This window comes from Trichosurus vulpecula, chromosome 5 (assembly GCF_011100635.1).
Source record: "Trichosurus vulpecula isolate mTriVul1 chromosome 5, mTriVul1.pri, whole genome shotgun sequence".
Taxonomy (NCBI): Eukaryota; Metazoa; Chordata; class Mammalia; order Diprotodontia; family Phalangeridae; genus Trichosurus; species Trichosurus vulpecula.
This window is the reverse complement of record NC_050577.1, coordinates 56,386,887-56,410,094: the sequence shown is the minus strand read 5'-3', so window position 1 is coordinate 56,410,094 and position 23,208 is coordinate 56,386,887. Positions and strand designations below refer to the sequence as shown.

Genomic DNA, 23,208 nt, shown 5'->3' with positions numbered 1-23,208 from the left:
TGAAATCCTGATTTTATCCACTACTTTTGTAATTTTCATAAAGCACTGTATTTTTTGAGAGATTCAATCCTTGTTTCTTAGTCATTTGCCCTTAAATTAAGAAAATGTCAAAGTTAATACTAAGTACTAATCTCTAAAACTTTTTGAATTCAATTGTGCTTATCTGTTTCAGTTAAAGATAAGAATTCCACTTGAACAGAAGGAAACTAACTTAAATAGCATTACTGTTCTGATTTTTAAACTTTCAGTTCCCCCTAAGAATAAGGGGGTAAAGCCTTATTGCATTTTACTCTTTCGTAAATACAAAGCAGAAGCTGTTGCACAGCAAAAAAAAAAATGTTTTTGAAAACTGTCTTCACATTTGTGTTGTACTAATGGGTTAAGAGTTTGGTTTAACAAAATTTATTTTGCAAAAGGCACAATATTGTGGATGCTAATTACTGAAGAATGTCTTTATTGAAGGGCCTGAGGGTTAACTTTGAATCACACTGAAGTATATCCAGATGGGCGGCTGGATCTAGTTCATTATGGGTTGTGTGAACTAGAAACATATGAATCAGATTAAAAATTAAAAAAAACATTGGGATGGGAGTGTTGCGGTCAGTTGGGGTGGGGTAGAAAAAAATGGAGGAGGAAGCTATGGTAGAATCAGCAAGAAATGAGAAGAAACAAAAGTCTGCAAGAAGAAAAACGTACTTTGTACAAAAAATACTTAAGGAATGTCCTGGATGTGCTATTTTTACAATCATAATGTGCTGTGGAAAAGCAGATATGATTGGTTTGAGTTCAAGAATAAGTGAAATTTTATAATGAGAAACAGTAGGGATTGTACTACTTTTATTCTGTGTAGCATTTTAACAAGGGACCCGAGCAAAGCATATAGGGAGAATGAGTGATATTTTCTTAAAAAATAAAACCTGAGCCACACTAATAATGAATGTGACAGGTGTTTGCTGGCTTTCTTAAGTACCAGCATGAGGAAAAGGTAGACCTAATGGCTGAACTGGAGTCCCATGGGAAATGGTGGGTGGGAAAACACCCATTAGACTCTAATTAGACTTTTAAAAAAGGTTCAAGTTGTCTTTGGAGAAAAAAAAAGAGAACTAAGTTTTAGGATATTTGTATAAGTGTGTGTTATACACACCTATGCATATACATGCATGTATTACACACATATATACATATACATGCATACTATATATACATACCACACACTTATACAAACATACACATATATATTACACTCATGTATGTATGTATACACACACATATATCCTAAAACTGAGTTATTTTTTTTTTAAAGAGAACTCGAACTTTTTTTTAGTCTAATTAGACTAATTAGAGTGTTCTGGGTGTTTTCCCACCCACCATTTCCCAAGGGATTCCAGTTCAGATGTTAGGCCTACCTTTTCCTCATTCTTGTATTTAAGAAGGCCAGCCAACACCTGTCACATTCATCAGAGTGGCTGTGGTCCTGTCTTTGTCAGCTACACATGGGAGTTTTCTGAAGGTAGCTTGCTTGGTCCATTTCAATTAACCTGTCCCCTGTGCAGATTAAAGCATCTCAGTTTCACGCCTTTGCTGCTTTCAGAGAAGCAGGAAAAAAACCTTGGGCCAATTTCACAGTTGGTGGTCTGATACAGCCCACGTAAGGCTGGCTTTATAAGGAAGGCCAGAGTACCACCTAGATCATACCCACTGTGATGTGGCAGGTGAAGAACCATCACTTGCTAAAAGGTAGACAGGCATCTCTATTGTGATAGACTAATATTAATAACCAATATGACAAGAGAGGGAAGTCTATGATTTGTTAGTGTCTCCATGGACATTAACCAGTGGTTCTCTTTGGGAAGCACCAGGTCAGCTCAAACTGTTCTCTGCTGGCCAGAGTAGCCAACTAACTCATAAAACGTGCCCTTCACCTCCCTCTGGAACTAATAGCTGACAGAACAAATCTAAACAACATACTCTGTCTCGTCCTTTTGGTTCCAGACCTATCACTGATGGTGTCTACCCCACAGAGGGAAGAAACAAAACAGAGCCTTGGCGCTATTCCCTTTCCCAAGGCATTGATTCTTTTAGCTCATATTCATCACCCATGGTATAAATAACTATGCCAGGCACTGGGAGTCACGTAAAATTAGAGAATAAATGATACTATCCTCAAGAAGCTTACTTTTTATTTTGTCTAACTTTTCAGTTTTCTTTATATTCATCCTTTCTCCTCATAACCTCTACCTTACATTCCAGCTATATCTCATGGGTTCATTTGTATGTTTAGTAATTAAATAATATAATGATAGATGCTTTTCCAAGAAGCTTGTACAGATTGCCCAAAATAGGACTTTAGGAATGTTTGAAATAGGAAAATAGGAATTGCTTCTGTCTGCTTTGTAGGACTAATCTGATTATCCTTTCTTTCAAACCAGTACCTTCCAATTAGAAGAAAGTGAGAACTGTACTAAAGATTACTTAGAGATCCGTGAAGGAAATGCCACAGGGCACCTGGTTGGACGCTATTGTGGACACTCTTCATCCTTCAATTACACCTCAATTGTTGGACATGTCCTGTGGATCAAATTTGCCTCAGATGGTTCAGGCAGTGGCGTGGGCTTTCAGGCCGCATTTGTCCATAGTAAGTAGAGTTTATATGTTGATAGTTTTTAGCTTGCTTTCCTCAAACTAACTTATTATTAACATTCATCATTAGAATGAAACATCTTCCGTAGTCTGTTCAGCCAGAGTCATCGTTCCTTTAAATTATAATCCTATTTCTTCTGTACAGGAATTACATGGTACTCCGATTTTTTTCCCCATCAGGCATACTTAAGGAAGTGAATTAGATTTCAAGGATAATAAAGTTCCAGGGTTATCATTTTTACTATTTCCCAAGATTTTATTTTTATTATTTTTCGACTTCATTTTTAAGAGTATATAATACATTTTGTTTTATGAGAATGTGTAGAACAAAGAGCAATATACTAGGATGGGATGCTGATTTGGTTGTGCTTATGAAACTATTCAGTTCATCCAGGTCTGCAGAGCTGTAGTTCCACACCCTTTGAACTAGGAGAACTGAATGTAAATTATTAATGAAATGATTAAAGATTAATTATTAAATGAATTATTAACAATACTGTTATTAACAATGATACCTTGCTTCTGAGTCATTGTGGATGCTCAGATAGTTTGCCAGCAGGATGCTCTTCCAACTTAGGTGCCCAAACTCCCTCTTTTGTAACCGTGTCTTCCTTGATCATCTATTTCCTAGAATCTTTCAAACTGAGATTGTGTAGGGTCATATATTCAGAGCTGGAAGGAGATTTAAAAGGGATCTAGACTAAGCCCATCACTTTATGGGTAAGGACTGGAGGCCCAGAGGAGATAAATGACCTACCCAAGGTCATACTGGTGGTAAGAGACAGACTCAGGTCCCTTTGACTCTGCATCCACAGTGCTCTAGTGCCTCCCATAATGAAAGGAGGCCATGTGCTAATTGAGATCTCTAATTTTATTAGCTTTGTTCAAAGGCAGAGTAGAAATAACACTGAATTTGGTGTCAGTAGATCTGGGCTTGAAGTCCGCCTGTGCCTGTGTAGACTTAAGCAAGTCTGGGCCGCTCTGTGGTATGATGGGTAATGCATTAGACCTGGAGTTGGAAAGACCTGAGCTCAAATCTAGCCTCAGCTGTGAGACTGGTCAAGCCATTTCACCTCCAATCTGCCTCAGTTTCCTTACTTGTAAAATTGAGGTAACAATAGCGCCTATTTCCCAGGATGGTTCTGAGGATAAAACGAGGTAATATTTGTAAATCATTGAACACATCTTAAAACTATCGAAATGCCATTCTTATCATTTTTATAGTCATTCACTTTAGTTTTCTTCTTTGCCAAATTTGGACTAGATGATCTAACAGTAGACCAGTCAGAGGTTCCCCAAGTGGGCGATACCGCCCCCTATGGGGCACTGTAACGATCTGGGGGTGGTAGTAGCCCCAGGTGCAATTGGAGGGGGCATTGAATAAAAATAAGGCGGCAGTGGGAGCAAGAGGAAAGAAGAAAAGAAAATTTTGAAAAATTGATCTTACATGTTTCATCTGTTGTATACAAGTTGCAGTGATTACGTTATTTTCTAAATAAACACACAAAATGCAAGTTGTAACTGATCAGTGGTCAAGTCCGCCTATTGGTCTTAACAAGCAAGTGTTGGCAGGCGAGCATGTAGCACATTGTTGGGAAGTACAGCATGCAGGAATATGTGCATGTAATGACTTGTTTACAGTATGATACTATATGGTTACATGACAAAATATTGAAATTTCAGTGCAGGAAAAAAGCCTGCAAATTTACAATAAATCATTAAATTAAGGATGCATCATTTCAAAAAAATATATAATTTTTTTGAAATGATGCAAATTAAAAAAATGTTATACGGTTAAAGAAAGATTTCTAGGGGGGCTTTGAGTAATTTTTTTTGAAAGGGCATGGTATGTCAAATAAGTTTGGGAACCTCTGTGCTAGATGATTTAATACAGTAAGAGCTTAATAAATGCTTGTTTACTGATCTATCTCTGAGGTCTAAAGCCTGTGGTCCTCAGCTGCAAGCAGAAAGTGAGTCCATGTCTCTCTTGCTCCCCTAAGGGATGGAGACTGAGCTCAGGCATACAGCCAGAGTCTCTTGACATAGAGTCGTCAAGCACAGTGGAGGAGACAACATTCTGTTCACAACAGTACCCTTTTCCCTAAGATTTAATAGCCAGCCCAGGAACCCAATGGAAGGCAGTATTTCTTCAGCATCCGATAAAGGAACCACAGTCAATTAAAAGTTTATCCCTTTCAGCATCCCTTGCCTTTTCTTTCTTTGTTTCTTTTTTTTTTTATTAGAGACCTGTTCTAAGGACGACTGATTTACCACCCTCTCTTTCTCCCCAGCATTTGGCAATGATAATATTGTTGGAACTCATGGGAAAATTGCTTCTCCATTATGGCCCAGAAATTACCCTCATCACTCTAATTACCGCTGGACGGTGAATGTGAATTCTTCTCAAATTATCCGAGGCACAGTCCTGGAGATGGACGTAGAGAAGTCCACTGGCTGCTATTTTGACAAGTTTATGGTGAGTATCCCTGAGCACCCATAGTCTACGGATTGGGATGAAATAGTTGTAGCCAAAGAAACCAAGGCTGTGTGTACGAAGGGTAAGAATGTTCAAAGCATCCAGCACTATCCACTTGAAAACAGTGTGGAAGATTGGGCTCACTGAGAATAAGAGCAGGAGGGCACCCAATGAACGTCAGTCCAGAAAAACAAAGCAGACGTTCCCATCCGACGGTGGAAAGAAACAACAAACCCCACAACTTTCCCTGAGCAGCCTGCTCCTGCATTCTCATTTTGTTTTGTCACAATTAGGGGCTTCAGTAATCATGTAAAGAAGTTCCTGAAGGGTGGGGGAGGAATGAGGGGGGTAGGAAAAAGCACAGAGAAGGGTGTAGTAAACACTCCACAGTAATGCGGAAAAATTAATGTGGTGCTGTATGGTTTGCACTTGGATAACCGGCAAGATTAACTCAACACCCAATGGTATCACTACTGAGCATCACTATACCCCTATACACAAACACACATGTGGAAATGAGGTATAGGGCCAGTAGGGAGTGAAAATCAATTCTCTCACCTTTATAACTTCATACAGCTTGACTTTGTTCACTCTGTTTTTCCCCAGGAGAAATGACTTGGGGGAATTGTCCTCAGTGGCAAATATTTGGAAAAGAATGCCATGTATATTTTTTTTTATTAATTTATATTTGTATCTGATGGCTACATCATCACTCATTCATGTTGGGTTATCTAAGTTTTATCCTGCTGAACTATTAAAAAAATAATAACAGTGTATGCCTCTGGAGATGACTTAAACATACTGGCTCTTCCTGGCAAAGAGAACTGGGCAATTCACTTAATGTCTCAGTGCTCCCAGGAAGTTCTCTTAGACTCTAACCACAGAGTGGGTGCCAATCTGCATCAGTATGAGGGGTATCCTTATTAGACATTCCCTAGACCTATACCAGATATAGGTCCCACTTAAATCCAATTCACTTGAAAGTCAAGATATCACCCTTCTGGTGTCCTTGGTCCTCTTCCAGGACGAAGGACAAACAACAACAAACGAGGTGTAGATCCAGGCCAAACAACAAAAGGCAATGGGATGCTGTGAATATAAAACAAGCTGCCTCTTCATCTGAATCAAGATCTCCAGAGTGAGTGGTTTCATTCATCTGAAGGCTGTACTGCCTGTGTTAGCCTAGGCAGGGTTCTGAAACTGGCTAAGAGGCTTTTGTGTCTTCACCAATCAAATCATTCTGTTCACATTCCCACTCCCTCATTTCCCTTTACAGCTGTCAATAAGTTGTTCCCATCCAATTTTTGTATTCCTAATAAAATTTAATTACAATATATAAAATGTGGTAAAAGGAGAAGCATTCACACATACTGCACAAAACATAGATTTTATATTCCATTTGTTCCTGAGACCTATTTCATCCCAAATATGGAAACCCTTTCTAAACTGGTCTATCTCTGGTTGGCAATCTCTCTTTCTCTGTTTTTCTCTGAGCTAACCTGGAAATTCAGTGTACATGCAGTGAACTCATGACTAGTTTAGGAGGAGCTATAAAACTGGGTTGATTCTCCTGGCTGCAGCTGTATGGGTTACTAGGATGGCAGGACTTGGGCTCAGGGTTCCTGAGGGGGCCAGTCTCCAAGATTTAGAACTTTGCTATGTTTCCATTTGTCCCTGAAACTCCAGTAGTATAAGGGAATGAAGATAAAGTGTACCTGAGAATAGCACCCACATTGGTGTCTGACTATCACAAATACAAAGTAAAAAAAAAATACAGCAAAGAGCCACTCAGTTTCCCTTCAGTTTTACCTTCAAAAATCTTCTGCATGGGACATGGCCTGTATGCCCTCTCTCTACAAGTTCGTTTATTAAATCGAAGTCTGCAGTGAGGAACTTTCACCAACTGCCTTGTCCCTCTATGTATGGCTTCTCCTGTAGAGTGTAGCCATGTCTTTTGTATTCTCCCATCCTTACAAGGATCAATGGTCTTACTGAAGGGGGTATTTAACTCATTGGTTCAACCCAACCAAGCTTTCTCATCTGCAGGTTTCTCATCCATGTTCTCTGACAGAGCCTCCATTAGAGATATATCCAATGGACTACAGGCATTCTTCTAGATCTTTTTTTAGATCTCATGGTTTCCAGGGCAGTGCTACATGAATAATCCATCTCTTTTTCTAATTGTATTTTTTTTTCCTTTAAGATATACCATATACCCCTTCCTTACATAGGTCATCATTAGAAATATATTGCAATATGAGCAGTAAGTTTCAGACAAAGAAATCAGAGCTGTCCAAAATCACATGAAAAAATGCTCTAAATCATTGACTAGAGAAATGCAAATTGAAACAACTCTGAGGTGCCACCTCACACCTATCAGATTGGCTAATGACAGAAAAGAAAAATGACAAATGTTGGAGGGGATGTGGGAAAATGAAAACATTACCGAACTCTTGGTGGAGTTGTGAACTGATCCAACCATTCTGAGAGCAATTTGGAACTGTGCCAAAAGAGCAATCAAACTGTGCATACCCTGTGATCCAGCAATACTAATACTAGGTCTGTATCCCAAAGAGATTGAAAAAAAGGAAAGGGACCTATCTGTAAAATTATTCGTGGCAGTTTTTTTTGTGGTGGCAAAAATTAGAAATTGAACAAGTGTGGTATATGATTCTGATGGAATATTATTGTGCTATAAAAAATGATGAGACTTACATGAACTGATGCAAAGTGAAGTGGACAGAATCAGAACATTGTACACAGTGACAGCAATATTCTATGATAATCAACTATGAATGACTTAGCTATTTTCAGCAATGCAGTGATCTAAGATAATTCTGAAGGACTTAAGATGAAAAATGCTATCCATCCCCAGAGAAAGAGTTGGTGGGATAGATTGAAGCTTAGTTTTTTTTAACTTTATTTTGAGGTTTGGGTTTTTTTTTGGTCTGTGCTTTCTTCACAACATGACTAATATGGAAATATATTTTGTATAACTGCACATATATAACCTATATCAAATTGCTTGCCATCTCAGAGGAGGGAGGGAGGGAGAGAATTTGAAACTCAAAATTTTTTAAATATAAATGTTAAAATCTTTTACATGTAATTGTAAAAAATATTTAAAATTTAATAAGAACTATATTGCAGCCTAAATAGAGACCCCTGTGTGTCTTTCCTTTGCCTCTTACTTAACCACTTTGATTCTTCAACAATTAAGGTGTTCCAAGTCATTTGACGTCACTGGGAAAGCATTTGGGTTTAAAAGATGAACTTTTGTGCCAGGGAGCAGCTTTACTTTCATCAAAAAACATTGCACAATTTTCCAGACAATCTTGCCAGCTCTCTTTCTCCTAGTAAATTTTAAACCTAACAAATTTCTATTTGCAGTGTCTGTCCCAGAGATACGAACCACTGAACCAATTCAACTGCATGTACAGGTCTATATAATAGGCACATTTAATCCATTTAGTTTTTTCTGTACAGATTGTTAGGTCAGTCTCTGATTTTTTTTTGAGACTTTAAAGTTGTTTTCAGTCTTCTGAGCACATGTAAATCACCATGAAGCACCTTCCTGCCATCTCTTCCTTTTTTTCCTCTCTTCTCCTTTCCTCCATGTCAAGGGTCTTTATTTATAAAATAGGCACCCCCTTATTTTTCCTTTATGAAAAAAGATAAAAATTGTCTAAAGCCAATGGTATTTTGTAATTTTTTTATTTGTTCCATCTAGATCCGTGATGGTCCCAATATTCATTCTCGACTTCTTGGAACCTATTGTGGGACGGACACAACTTCCTTCAGCTCCTTTCAAAATTCTATCACATTTCAGTTCATCTCAGATGCTTCCATCTCAGGAAGGGGATTTCTTTTGGAATGGTATGCAGTAGAATCTGATATGGAACCTCTGCCTACCGTTGCTACAGGTTTGTGTCTGAAAAGAAATACAGTGAATTTATTTTTTAGAGGTAGATATACGCATTAGCCAAAGTTTTAAAGAGTTTATCAAGTATTCAAATCTGCAAGACCAAGTGTGCCTATAAAGCTGTATCTATAGATATTGTTTTTGTGTGCAAATATTCTTGGGTACATTGAACAGGTAATGTGCTATACTATGGAAGAAGCACTCACTTTAGAACCAAGAGGACTGCTTCTGTTATTGATATGCTTGGGGGAGAGAGACAGAGAGAGAGAGACAGAGAGAGAGAGAGAGAGACAGAGAGACAGAGAGAGAGAGAGAGAGAGAGAGAGACAGAGACAGAGAGAGAGAGAGGGAGAGAGAGAGAGAGAGAGAGAGAGAGAGAGAGAGAGAGAGAGAGAGACAGAGAGACAGAGACAGAGACAGAGAGGGATTGTTAGATGGATGGGTAGATCGATAGATAGATACCACATTTATTAGGGACAGCTAGGAGGCTCAGTAGATAGAGTGCCACACCTGAAGTCATAAAGACCTGAGTTAAAATCCTGCCTCAGACACAGTATCTGTGTGACCCTGGGCAAGTCACCTAACTACTGTCTGCCTCAGTTTTGTTATCTAAAAAATGATGATAATAACAGCACCTACCTCCTAGAGTTGTTGTAAGGATCAAATGAGATCATTATAAAGGATTTAGCACAGAGCCTTGCACATTATAAATGCCATATAAATGTTCGCTATTATTAATATTATTAGTATTTTTATAGCACTTATTATGGGCCAAGCATTGTGCTAAGTGATGGTGATGATGATGGTTGTGGTGGTGATGATGACAATCCCGGGAGGCAGGTGTTGTTATTATCTCTACACGTGAGGAAACTGATGTAAACAGAAGTTAAATGCCCAGAATCACATAGCCAGTGAATCAGAGGCTAAATTTGAACTCAGGTCTTCTTGGCTCTAGGTCAAATGCTCTATTTTCTGGACCACCTAGAAGAAAGACAGTCCCTGCCCTCAAGGAGTTTACATTCTAGTGGAGGAAAGCAGTACATAAAAGGCAGGTGAAAGGGGGAGGGAAAGATAGAGACATAGTGGCATGGTCTGGGTCTGAAAAGAGCATAATGGGCCGCATAGGCACTTCCCCAAAGGAAGGTTTGGGGAGGGACTTGCCAGTCAGACCAAAAAGCTTTAGGGGTGGAGTTTCTCTGGCCCTCGGTTTACCTGTCTATAAAATGATGATTATCTCAGAGTTCCCTTCTGGCTCTAGGTTCTATAAATAATCATGTCTGTACACATACCTTAGTGCATTAGGTAGTTTCTAGGTTTTTCAAGGTGAATTGGGGACTTGGCATTCATAAAACCTTCTTATATACAGAGAAACTTTTCAGAAATTTCTGAAAATTTGCGATTTCAACTCTTGAGAATCCCCAAAAAGACATATCCTTTTGATCTACGTTGTCATCTAAATTTGTTCAGGGATATAACTTACTGGCTGGTCTTAAACCTTCATGTTTCAGGATAAAATTAGCCTAAAATTCTTAAAGTTAAGAAGCAAACAAACACTGACACCTCAAATCCTCAGAGAAAGTCTGTTCAGCTAGCTGGGCTCTGGGAGCCTTTGTGTTTTTCCCTGAGGAGCCTGACCAACTGCAAACAGACAGAATGGCTATTTGTGGCTCTGGATATAGCATGATTTTGTGAGTTATTTCTCCAGGAGTATTTCAAGTTGCCTTTTAAATAGGTAATTATGGCTTTTAATTGAGGGGAGTGAAACCTCTGGATATAATATAAATATTACAAATAATATAATATAAAACTAGACACATACCCTTAGAAATGATTATTTTTCTCACTTTGCCCTGTCTACACATTTACATCAACAGGGCCGATCCAGAGCAGTAACATTCACGAATATGTAGAGAGTACTCTTGTGTTAATATTTCTATATGGATCTTATTTTATGCTTCTTTAAATGACCAAAAGATTTCATTATATCAAGCACCTATCTTTTCCATAATTATTCATTTTGTGTATGATAAAAATGGCAGAAATATTAATAATAGCAGCATAGATTTTTAGAATTGGAACAGACCTGAAACATCATCTGATCCACCTTTCCTCCATTTTACAGATGAACTGAGTCCCAGAGAGGTTAGGACAATTTTATAAAAATGTCAAACAGAATCAAAATTGAGAAAAGGTCTTCAGATCTTTAACAATTAGGAAGTCATCCATGATCTCTGAAAAAAGCAATTTAATTGGAATGGTAAGGTCAGAAGCCAAAGTGCTCTGGTCCTTCTGACCATGAAGGGGAGGAAATAAACATTTATCAAGAACCTACTATGTGCCAGGGACTGTGCTAAGCGCTTTACAAATGATATCTCATTCAATCCTCACAACAACTCTGTGAGGTAGGTGTTATCTATTACACCCATTTTACAGTTGAGGGAACCGAGTCCACAGGTGAAGTGATTTGCCCAAGGTCACACAACTAGGAAGTGTCTGAGGCTGGGTTTGAACTTAAGTCTTCCTAACTCCGGGCTTAGTGCTCCATCCACTGGGCCATCAAGCTACCTACAGGCAGTCACACAAAGAACATATTTAAGAAGAGTAAGGCAGTGGGAAAGAGAGGCATCGTGGAACAGTGGAAAGAGCCTTGGTTCTAAAGCCAGAGGACCAGGTTTCAAATCCTGCCTCCAAGGAGTACTGCCCGTGTTAACTTAGGTAAGTTACTGATTTGGGTTGAACTCCAGATAATCATCACTGAGGTCCCTTTTGGGTCTAGAGCCATGATCCTGTGATAGACAGGAGAGGAGGCTGCGCTCAGGAAAGGGAGCTTCAGGGTGAAGATCTCGGGGGTAGAGTGGTTTTGGGTGGTAGCAAGGTCTACGTCGTGACTTCACCTTTAAAGCTGATACGGAGGTCAGAGCATTCAAGGTAGATGAAAGAGGAAGCTGGGATATTTGAAGGGCCATATTGGGGAATACTGAGGTCACCAAGACAGTAGGAGGTCAGTGAGTGGAGTGAAGATGAAGACTATAAGCTAGGCATCAGCCAATGATTCTTCCTGTCCTGGTGTGTTGGGAGAAAAGTGGACTATGCCGCCTAGAGTGGCAGGAACATAGTGGGGTACAGGGGAAAAATCCTGGTTCTGCCCCTCGCAGACTGTGTGACCCGGGCAAGTCACTTCACCTGTCTGGGCCTCAGTCTCTCATCTCTAAATTTAGGAAGTTAGACTAGATAGCCCCAGAGGGCTCTTCCTGCTCCAGCTCTTAAGTCACATGGTCCTTCCAGCTCTCTGTGTGAACCTAAGATTGTGTTCCCGGGACCTTAACCATGTTTCTTTTTTTTCTTCTTCTCAGTATAAGGTGATAAAATGCTTTTATTCCTTGTAATAGTTGCCATATTTTAGTATATTGATGTCGGCTTATTTTTTCCAAATATTTCAATATATTCTTTAAGCAATGCTTCCTACTAGATTATCTTAACTCAATAGAGGCCATTACTTCAAGGCAAAGACAGAAGTCTTGTCATTTCCTTCCCTGATGGAGGTAATTAATCAGTGTTTCCTCTCCTCACAGGTGCCTGTGGTGGTTACTTAAGAACCAGAGAAGCACCAGGGTTCTTTTTCTCTCCCGGGTGGCCTGAAAGTTATAACAATGGAGCTGATTGCAGTTGGGTCATCCAGGCCCCAGATTCAACTGTGGAGCTCAACATTCTTTCACTGGACATTGAATCTCACTCGTCATGCTCCTACGATAAACTCGTGATCAGAGATGGTGAGAAAATAGAAAGACTTGACATTTTATTGGCTAGCCATGGTTGGTTGATGGATGCTTTTTCCTATCAGAAATCAGATGATCAAGGCTGAGCGCAATCTATTTGCTGTAATAGCAATTATAATGGTAATGGCAGCTTACGTTCATATAAGCGCTTTGTAATTATACAGTGCTTTGCAGAAACATTTGATTTTCTCTACACAACAGTCTTATGAGGTAGGCAGTCGCAAGTATTGTACTATTCCCATTTACACGTAGCAAAACTGAGGTGCAGAGGCATTAAGCGACTTGCCCCAGATCACACATGTAGTAGTTGATAGAGTGAGGGGTTGTGTCTTCAGATTCCCAATCCATTGATATTATAGGTCCAGCCACATCACTGGGCTTCTCCTCTAGGCAAAATTTTCAATAATTTAGAGAAAGGAGTTGCTATCCTGAAGGCATAGGATTGCTCAATAAATGATCAAGCCTATTTCTGTAGTCTTTCTGCCTACAGTTTGAAAGAGAATTTCCAAAGTAGTACAGTCAGTCAACAAAGTGAATGCTGTTTAGTGCTGTCTGGAGCATGTGTCTATGACATATTGTCTATGACAAAGACCTAAACATTCTGGGAATGTGTCAGGAATATAAAATTTGATGAGATTGGAAGGGAGTGGTCTCAGGTCGTGTTTGTGGCTCTTCTCACCCCACTAGTTACGTAGTCCTTGGAAAAATCCCTTGGCCTCTTTTGTTCCTCAGTTTCCCATTTATAAGACAAAAATCTCACTGTACTTGATGAGGTCAATATATGAAAAGTGTTAGCATGGGCAAGGTACCATTGAGATAATCTCACCTCATCACCGCATTTTACAAGTGAGAAAATGACTTTAGAAATGAATTCATCAAAAAATTTATCTACCCCACTAGTCTGGTCATGGAATACACATACAATTCTGTGAGCACTCACACATGTTTACAGAAGTCTTTTAAGCCTTTCTCCTCCATGTGGTGGCAATGTGCTGCACTGTAGTCAGTGACCTGGCATCCATGAATAATTCTAAACATACAATATCCAAACAGGTGTGGTTTGAGGACCAAGGCTGGGGAGGGAAGCAGGGGGAGAGAGAAAGGGGTGATTCCAGAAAGCAGGACCAGCGTCTGCCCTCTGTGGTTTGTTATATTGGGACCTTCCACTGTCTAGAGTCTCTAGTCATAGAGGTGACATAACAAGGTCTAGAGGTACTGGTGAAGTCACTAGAAAACCAGGAAGGGAGATTTATGTCTCTTCTTTATCCACTGGAGGACAGAGCAGCTTCTGAAATGCATAGGAGAAAAATTGAGCCAGTTATTCAAAATGAAATATATCAATGGAGGTTTTCTTCCCTTTGTTCCTGAAACAAACTAGAAGATGAGCCACTAAGATTATAAATTTTAAGCTTACAGTAGAGACTTCCAGGAGGGGAATGCCTTTGTCTCTCTGTCTGTCTCTGTCTGTCTGTCTCTTTCTCCCCTGTCTCTGCCTCTCGTTCACGCACGTTTTCTTGGCACAAGACCTTCATGCAAGAGGAATGGTGAACAGGGCACCCTTTGCCAGCCTACATCCTCTTTGCTTTCTGTACCTGGTGGGACTTATCCCATGAAGAGGACCCAGCATTGCTTTTCCTATCATTAGACAGCTGTTTGGATGACTTAACCTGCAGCTGTCTTCCTGGCCAAAACCCCGGAACGACAACAACAATATCAACAAAAACACTGAAAAAGGAAGTCTGGGCTGAAGGAGTGATCCCATCTAAGCGGTATCATGTTTTGTCTTTGATCTCAGAGACTTGGTTAGTAATGGGATCTGAGGTTAAGAAGGAATCTTTCTTTTGGTCTTAGATTCCCAGCCTTAAGCAATAAAAGCCATGCGGAACAGATGCCTCCATTAACACACATCAGCACTGCATCCCCTTTTTACTTCTCAGTCCTCTGCCTTTGAGTTTCAGAGCCAGAAAGAACTGGCTGCCAGCTGGGTTTTTTTTCTTCCTTTTTTCTTTTAGAAAGACAGCAGGAACTGTCAGAGAAGTCTTTCTCAAAAAGCATAAATAAAGGGACAGGCGGGACTGTCCCAATTTGGAGCCAAAATGAAGTAACCCCAAGGGTTTTTCTTCCTTTTGAGAATCACTTTGTCTCCTAGGAATTAGGAAGCTTCTGGGGAAATGTGTGAAGCAGTTTGGCTGTGTTTCTAATGTGGACTGAATGATGTCTTAAGGAATTGTATTTTAATACCGATGCTTCCTTTCTCTGGGCGTAGGAGACAATCAGGCTGCACAGGAGCTGGCTGTTCTCTGTGGGCGAGAAGTGCCAGGACCCATCAGATCCTCTGGGGAGTACCTGTTCATCCATTTCACATCTGACTTCAGTGTAACTGGCGCAGGCTTTAATGCTTCTTTTCATAAGAGTAAGATTTTGAAAAAAAAAATTTATCAGTATCTTCCACCTGGCTGAGGGACTACTGTTAAAACCCTGAGTGGAGTGGATAAGGAAAAGGTAGAAGGCCAGTTTTCAACTCTGCGATTATTCCTTTAGTGGGCACTCTCTATGGACCATCTTCATGAGCTGACAGTTCATGGAAGCATAAATTTAGATGTGGAAGGAACCTTAGAGGCCATCTAAGTCTGATGTTTTCATTTTACAGATGAGGAAACTGAGACCCAGAATTCTTCACACAGTAACCAGATTTCTGGTGGTGATGAGTCTGGCTCCATTTAGCTAGTCTAGTTCTCAGAGGACATTCACAGTCCTTTGTTGGGTCCGCATACAAATTCTTTACCACCTGGTAAGACCTGCTAACATTCATGCATGATGCGTATAGCCTTCAAGAAGCCCTTCTGTGCCAAAATAAACTTTGACTAGTATCCTGCCATATTCAAGCATTGGCTTTGTCTCCTATAAAATGCAAATCCGACAGCATGGAGATGTTGGAACATTAGAAAAGTTACATGTAGCTTGTGGAATATGACTGAACCTTTCCACAACGCACAAAGTATGCAAAGTCTGATAGAGTCATAAACCAAAAAAATAGATTAAGAAAATGGGCCATGCAATAGAGCTTGCCTTCCATTTTGAATGACAAAATTCAGAGTAGATACTCAAAGCTTGACTTTGCATTATTAATTGAATGTTGAAAAGCTTAGAACAGGGAACTTTTACCATTATATTTGTTTAATGGTTAGAGTAAGTTATGAAGAGTTGATTATGAAAGAAGAGTTAGTTATGAAAGGAAAGAGATCTCCTTTATGCCCAAAGTTGGTTTTAAGTAGTTAGACTTTGTTGGCCTTAAGAAATTCTCAAAAAATAAAATTGGGTTATCATCGAGAATTAAGCTTTTAAAACCTTTAAACGTTTCTCTTCTCTTCTGTTTCTCTTCATTAAGGTTGCGGTGGCTATTTGCACGCAGGCAGAGGGGTGATTACATCCCCCAATTATCCTCAGGCCTACCCTCCTAATCTCAATTGTTCTTGGCACATCCTGGTTCCAAGCGGTCTTACCATTGCTGTCCACTTTGAACAGCCCTTTGAGATTCGCAGTGGAGATACTTCGTGTAGCCATGGCGACTATCTGGTGGTGAGGTCATCAGCATTCTTGCTCTTAAACCAATCATTCAGAAAATGGTAATGATAGCTAACATTTATATATTCATATCACTATATTTACATATATGTTTTTATAGTTTATAAAACACTTTACATTTATTATCTTATGTGCTCTTGCTTGTTAGATACACAATAATTACCCTTCCTTCCCAACATATTTGAAAGCTTCATGGGAAAAGAATGATATTCTGGAAACAAAAGGGCAAAGTGTCCTTTTTCAGGATATAAAATGACATATCTCCTGCACATCATCTTGTAGTGAGGAAACTGCATTTATATCTTATCATTTTTAATGTGATTCCAGATGAAAAATGGCCCCGACAGTTCTTCTCCCGCTTTGGGACCCAGGGGTGGAAATGGCCGTTTCTGTGGCAGCAATGCTTTCTCCACTCTCTACACCACAGACAATCAGATGTTTGTCCACTTTGTTTCTGATAACGGTGATGAAGGTCAGGGGTTCAAGATCAAGTACGAGGCACAGGGTTTAGGTGAGTATTAGTGCTGAAAAGCACGAGCCAGCCACATTCTCATGATAGTTTGCTTAGCATATCCATCAGCAAGTACTTACCGAGGGCCTTCCATGTCTCTTGCACTGCACTAAGTGCTCAGAGAACTAGGAAGTTCTTTCCCTGAAGGAATTCATGTTCTGTTGGAAGAGGCAACATCTACACATTCAAAACACATAAATACAAAACACGGAGAAGGTCATTTGGGTGGGGTGGGAGAAAGATGGAATATAAAGGCAGAGGATGAACAAAATAACAGAGCTCCCTTACAATGTAAACAAGTTCTATTTCATGCTCATAGCAATAGGAATGGAAATTATTTGCTTCGGGAATTACAGTTGGCTTGCTTTTGAACCATCATACAAACATAATGTCCTATAAAATAATAGCTGTTGATAATAACTAGAATTTATAGAGTGTTTTAAGGTTTGCAAAGCGCTTTGCAAATATTCTCTTCAAATGAATATGGTCTTTTCTGTTATCAATTATATTTAATTATAGAGTAAATGATAAACACCATTCAATTACATTTGATTATAATTGCATTTAATTCTGCTGTAATGATTTAATTTTAATTGCATTGATTATGTAATTTCTTGTGGAATAAAGAAATGCACCTTTGAAAATGACATTGGTGGAAACCTGAACAGAGGGCACCATGTTGTCTGCAAAGATGGTAACTCTTTGTGTCCCTCAGGGGAGTAAACCAACAAAGAATCCAGTGTCTTGAATGTGTGGTGACAAAAAGCAGTGGCGTCAAGACCAAACCATTTTTAAGCCTGTCTTACAATGTACTTTCCCTGGATATTCTCCAAAACCAGAGTTAAATACTGTGCAAAAGTGATCTCCCCTCCTAGAACTGGGAGCCCACAGGACCTTCTACACTTGTCTGCTTCCCTGCCTTGGAGAACCTTTCAGCGTCCTCAGTGGAGCTGTTCTCGAGCTGCCTGCCTGCTTAGGGGGCTCATTAATGTCACTCCTTTGGGAACATGGTGGCCTCCCTTGGGAAGAGCATAGGATCATCACCATCCTTTCACATGTCCTGGCATTTTCCTGCTCCTCTCAGATTGACTTGGAACTGTGTCTGCCTCCTTTGGCAGCTTACAGCTGAGAAGTCATCCAGGTTGCCCGGCTTTGCACCAAGTGGTGCAACTAGCATTTATTTTGTTTTGTTTTGGTTTTTTTTTGGAGGGAGGAAGGCAGGGCAATTGGGGTTAAGTGATGACTTGCCCAAGGTCACACAGCTAGTAAGTGTGTCAAGTGTCTGAGGCCGGATTTGAACCCAGGTCCTCCTAACTCCAGGGCCATTGCTCTACTGACTGTGCCACCTAGCTGCCCTGCAACTAGCATTTATTAAGCACCTACTGCGTGCAGCTCTGCTAGGTGTGGCACAGTGGATAGAGTGCCAGGCCTCAGGTCAAGAAGGCCTAGTTCAAATCCAGCCTCAGACAAAAACTATGTGACCCTGGACAAGTCACTTCACCCTGTTTGCCTCAGTTCCTCATCTGTGAAATGAGGTAGAGAAGGAAATGGCAAACCATTCAAGTATCTTCGCCAAGAAAATCCCAAAAGGGGTCATGAAGAGTTGGACACAACAGAAAATAACTAAACAACATGTACCAAAGATTGAGCTATATGGAGGAAAATCATCTCCACAGCTCACTTCTGCTAAAATGATGATCAGTGGGTACAGAGGCATTCTCACTGGCAATGTAGAAAGAGGGTATTTGCTAATTATATAATATTTTTAAATGTTCTGCACAGCTATGCCTTACTGTTTCACTCACTACAGCTAGGTTCTGATTAGTACCAATAATGGATCCTCCAAAATGGTCATATTATTCTGATTTAAAGTTATGATTAAATTTAGAATATGGCAATTGATTCCAGGCCAGTGGGAATATACAATGAGAATTCAAATATTCTGCCACTTCACGGGTGGTCGCCCTCATTGCTGGATACCTTGTAAATGCTTGGCAATGCTTGTCGGTTGATATTTTGAACATGTTTACTCTCCTAAGAAACAGTATAGTGTAGTAGGTAGAGGATTGACTTTGGCGTCAGGAAAATCTGGATTCAAATTCTGTCTCTGACCCAGACTAACTGTGTTACCATAAACCACCTCTCAGTGTCTCGGGCAGCTTCTAGGCTGTAAATTACAATAAGCTGCCAGTCTGTGATGGCAGGGGAAGTTACCACACTTTGATGAGGAAACCACAGGTTCTCCATTTCTTCCCCTCCTTCCCTCTCTCCACTACACTCCAAACCCTTTCAAATACTTCTGTTGCCTTAAGAATTATATTGAAATTACTTTATTTCCATTTAAGACCTTCCAGACAACATGATCTCCTTCTAGGCCTCCATTTTACTCACCTAGAGGACCTACTCCAACTTCAGAGATTTCCCTCCATATCCCGCTACTTTCCATGCCTTTAATACTTCTTTGACCCCGATCCACCCATTAAGCAGTCTGCAACCTCTCTTAAAACATCACTTCAAACCCTAGAAAACCTGCCTCAGGTGGACTTCTTTGCTCTGTCCTTCCAGCCTTCCAATGTGTCCCTGGTTTTTCTTTCAACTTTAATTAAAAGCCATGTTCAAAGAACAAGCATATTTTATGGTTATTCTTTTAAAAATAACGTTCCTTTTGTAGGAAATGTCCTATGGATGTCGTATAAATTTAAATATGTATAATATACTTATATAATTATGTATATAATGTTGTTGTTGTTGTTATGTTCAGTCATTTCACTCATGTCCAATTCCTCATGACCCCTTTGGGGATTTTCTTGGCAAAGATACTGGAGTGGTTTGCCATCTTCTCTGGCTCATTTTATTGATGAGGAAGCTGAGGCAAACAAGGTGAAGTGACTTGCCCAGGGTCACACAGCTAATAAGCGTTTGAGGCCAGATTTGAACTCAGGTTTTCCTGACCCTAGGTGCGGCACTCTATCCACTGTGCCACCTAGCTGCCCACCTAGTAGTGCTACACATAGTAGGTGCTTAAGAAGTGCCAGATGATTAATGCATATACTTGCACGTTACCACGCACACACACACACACACACACACACACACATATATGTACTGGAATTATATATGGCATATTACATATATATAAAGTATATTTAACTTTATACATCTGTGTATGTGAATATAGTCAATGAGTCAAAAACACTTATTAAGTACCTACTATGTGCCAGGCACTGTGCTAAGCATTGGAGATAAAAATACAAAAACAGAAAGAAGGACAGCTCTCAAGGACCTTAAAATCAAATGAGGGAAAGCTATACACAAGAGGAAGCTGAAAAGCTTGGTGAAGTCAGAGAAGTCCCAAAGTAGTGCAGCCATGTGCTGTGATATGCTTTCAAAACCTCACCAAAGCCCAGGGAGTCAGTCCTCACAGGAGAAAAAGAAATAGGACTTTTAACTCTTAAGCACCTGAAGAATAAGACTGTGGTTACCTGAATTGTGAACACATCAACAATCATCGGGCAATTAGCGGAAAGCCCTAACCCTCTGTATACTTAGCACATCTTTATTCCAGAGCCACTGAAACATATTAATTCATGCTTGGTAAAAGATCCTGCTCTAATTTATTTTGCCAGCTTTTTGGTGCCAAGAATAACAGAACAAGAATAGAATTTCCATTAACGGAACACAGTTTGGCCAATGCCAGGGTGGTATTCCAAAAGTTCCGTCATTGGCAACTCAGGATTTATCTGCCCCACCAAGGAGGAAAAATAATATAATACAAAATGAAAGGAAAATATGACGGGAAATGTGGATAAATCCATTTAAAAACATCCATCTGTGTCATTTGACAGTTTCTCTTTCATCAGATGGTCTGTAACCCTGTTGATTGTATTTCCTGACAGCCTGTGGTGGCAACATCTACCTCCATGATTCCAACATCGACGGCTACGTGACTTCGCCCAATTACCCTGCCAACTATCCACTGCATGCTGATTGCATTTGGATCATCTCTGTCCCAAGTGGGAAGCTTGTAAAGCTCCAGTTTGAAGATCAATTTAATATTGAAACATCCCCCAAGTACGTCCCTACCCCTCAGTCTTCCCACTCTGCCTTGGGGAGTTGCCCTTCTTCTGTCTTATCCAGAACAATCTATGACCTCCATGCTAGGTAGCATATTCTGCCTAAGAACTGAAGGGAAATGTAGCTTCTATTCATCTAAATTCTTCAAGTCTGTAAGGGTCAGAAGAGGGCAGTGCCAGGGAGTAGGGGGAGGGAGAAAACACACCTCCTTCATCCTGTGGTAAAGCCACAGAGAGAAAGAGACACAGAGTGTCCCATTCAGTCAGCTAACACCTAATAGCCTTTTACCTATTCAGTTTCCCACAATCTCTGTGATGGAAATGATGAAACTTGCTGAACAGATAATGATATTGAGGTCTACAAAGATGGCATGGCTTGTGAGCAGTGGCACACACAGTACTAGCAATCATATAGCATGATATCCAGATTATGGTGTAGAAAAAAACCGACAAGGACACCAAACCATAAATGTGGCTAACTGTTAATTCAATTCAGGATTTTAAAACTCATTAACTCTAAGGGTTCCTCACAATTAGGCCTCCTCTTTTCTTTCTATAGCTTCTTTTAAAAAAAATAATGCCTTAAGGTTTATTTATTTTTTAAGTGAATTTTATTTTTCCAATGTGCAAAATTCAGATTTTTTTCTCTTTCCTACCCTCTCACCTTTGGAGAAAAGAAAAACAAAATTCTTGCAACTAACATGTGTGATCAAACCAGATAAATTCCCAAAGTGGCCATGTAGCAATAGGCTCCTCACCACAGCTTTGTGTTTGATGTAGGCAACTTCCACTCTACCCCTTTGCCCCCCACCCCACCCCACCCAGGCACCAGTCATAGATTCTTATCCTTTATTTTCTTCCAAAATCCTATTCACATACCCCTCTCTGAGTTTAGCATTTGTTTTGCTTATGACTAATTAGTCTTCTAAATATACTCTCTCTCTCAGCCCCACCTTTTCCCTCTTTGTTTCTTCCTGTTCCTTTATTGAGTTGAATGTATCTCTACACCAAATAGGTGTGTTTGTGTGCATTGTAACCGTTTAGATGAAATTTCCTTTTTTATGTTTCTTCTTACTCAGTGTGTTCTTCTTTTAGCTTTTTCGGTTGCATGCCCAATTCATTGATCTCCTTTATCTCTATTTCCTTCATGTAAGCATTCAGAGATATAAAACTTCCCCTAAGAACTGCTTTTGCTGCATCCCTTAGTTTTGGTATGTTGTCTCATTACTGTCATTCTCTTGAATGAAGTTCTTAATTGTTTCTCTGATTTGTTCTTTGGCCCACTCATTCTTTAGAATTAGATTATTTAGTTTCCAATTAATTTTTAGCTCATTTTTCCATGGTTCTTTGTTACAAATAATTTTTATTGCATCATGATCTGAAAAGGATGCTTTGACTACTTCTGCCTTCCTGCACTGGATTGTGAGGTTTTTATGCCCTAGTACGTGGTCGATAATGTTTCTTCTTACTCCTGTGTTTGTGTCTCAGAGTTTCTAGTCCTGATTTTTTTCATCGGGAATGCTTGAAAGTACTGTGTTTTATTCAATTTTCCACCCCACCTATAGGATTATACTGTTTTGCTGGATAAGTTATTATTGGTTGAAAGCCTTCATCTTTTGCCCTTCTGGGATATTCTCATCTGTTCTTATGGATTGATTTAACATCTCTGATAAAAGGTTCTCAGATCTATATATCCAAATAATTATTAAACAGCTTTTATATGCAAGCATTATAGCAGATCATTGTGATACCATATCCCATCACCTCCTTCACTCCAGTCTCTGATGAAGAGGTGACCCTTCTGCTTGCAAAGGCAGTTCTTCTACATGTACCCTTTATCACACCTTTTACATGCATTGCTCCAATCTTCTCTAGCAGACTGCCTCCAGTTTCGTCCCTGTAGTAATCTTCAGTATCTTCCTATTTATTGGTTCCTTCCCTGATAACAAATACTCATGTCTCCGCAGACTTTAAAAACCCTCACTAGAGCCTACCATCCCTGCTAGCTCTCTTCCTATGTCCCTTGGAGAAATCATCTACTTTAGGTGCCATCTATATTATTTCTTCTTCTTTCATTCCTTTTTACATCCTCAGCAACTGTTTTCCAACATCATCATTCAAATGAACTTTCTCCATAGTTACCAAATGATCTCTAATTTGCCCTCATTAGTGACTTTTTCTGACTCCTAGTCCTTCTTGACTTCTCTGAGGTATTTGACACTACC

The 23,208-nt window shown here is 39.8% G+C and overlaps 1 protein-coding gene across 1 annotated transcript in view; it reads left to right on the top strand.

Annotated features, from left to right (window-relative positions):
- Nucleotides 1-23,208, top strand: part of CUBN (cubilin) — a 299,579-nt gene that overhangs the window by 180,106 nt on the left and 96,265 nt on the right. The window contains exons 37-44 of the mRNA XM_036760230.1: nucleotides 2,430-2,635; nucleotides 4,932-5,116; nucleotides 8,847-9,039; nucleotides 12,611-12,808; nucleotides 15,081-15,227; nucleotides 16,203-16,393; nucleotides 16,727-16,910; nucleotides 20,807-20,981. Of these exons, the coding sequence (XP_036616125.1) occupies nucleotides 2,430-2,635; nucleotides 4,932-5,116; nucleotides 8,847-9,039; nucleotides 12,611-12,808; nucleotides 15,081-15,227; nucleotides 16,203-16,393; nucleotides 16,727-16,910; nucleotides 20,807-20,981 (1,479 nt within the window). The remainder of the gene's footprint in view (nucleotides 1-2,429; nucleotides 2,636-4,931; nucleotides 5,117-8,846; nucleotides 9,040-12,610; nucleotides 12,809-15,080; nucleotides 15,228-16,202; nucleotides 16,394-16,726; nucleotides 16,911-20,806; nucleotides 20,982-23,208) is intronic.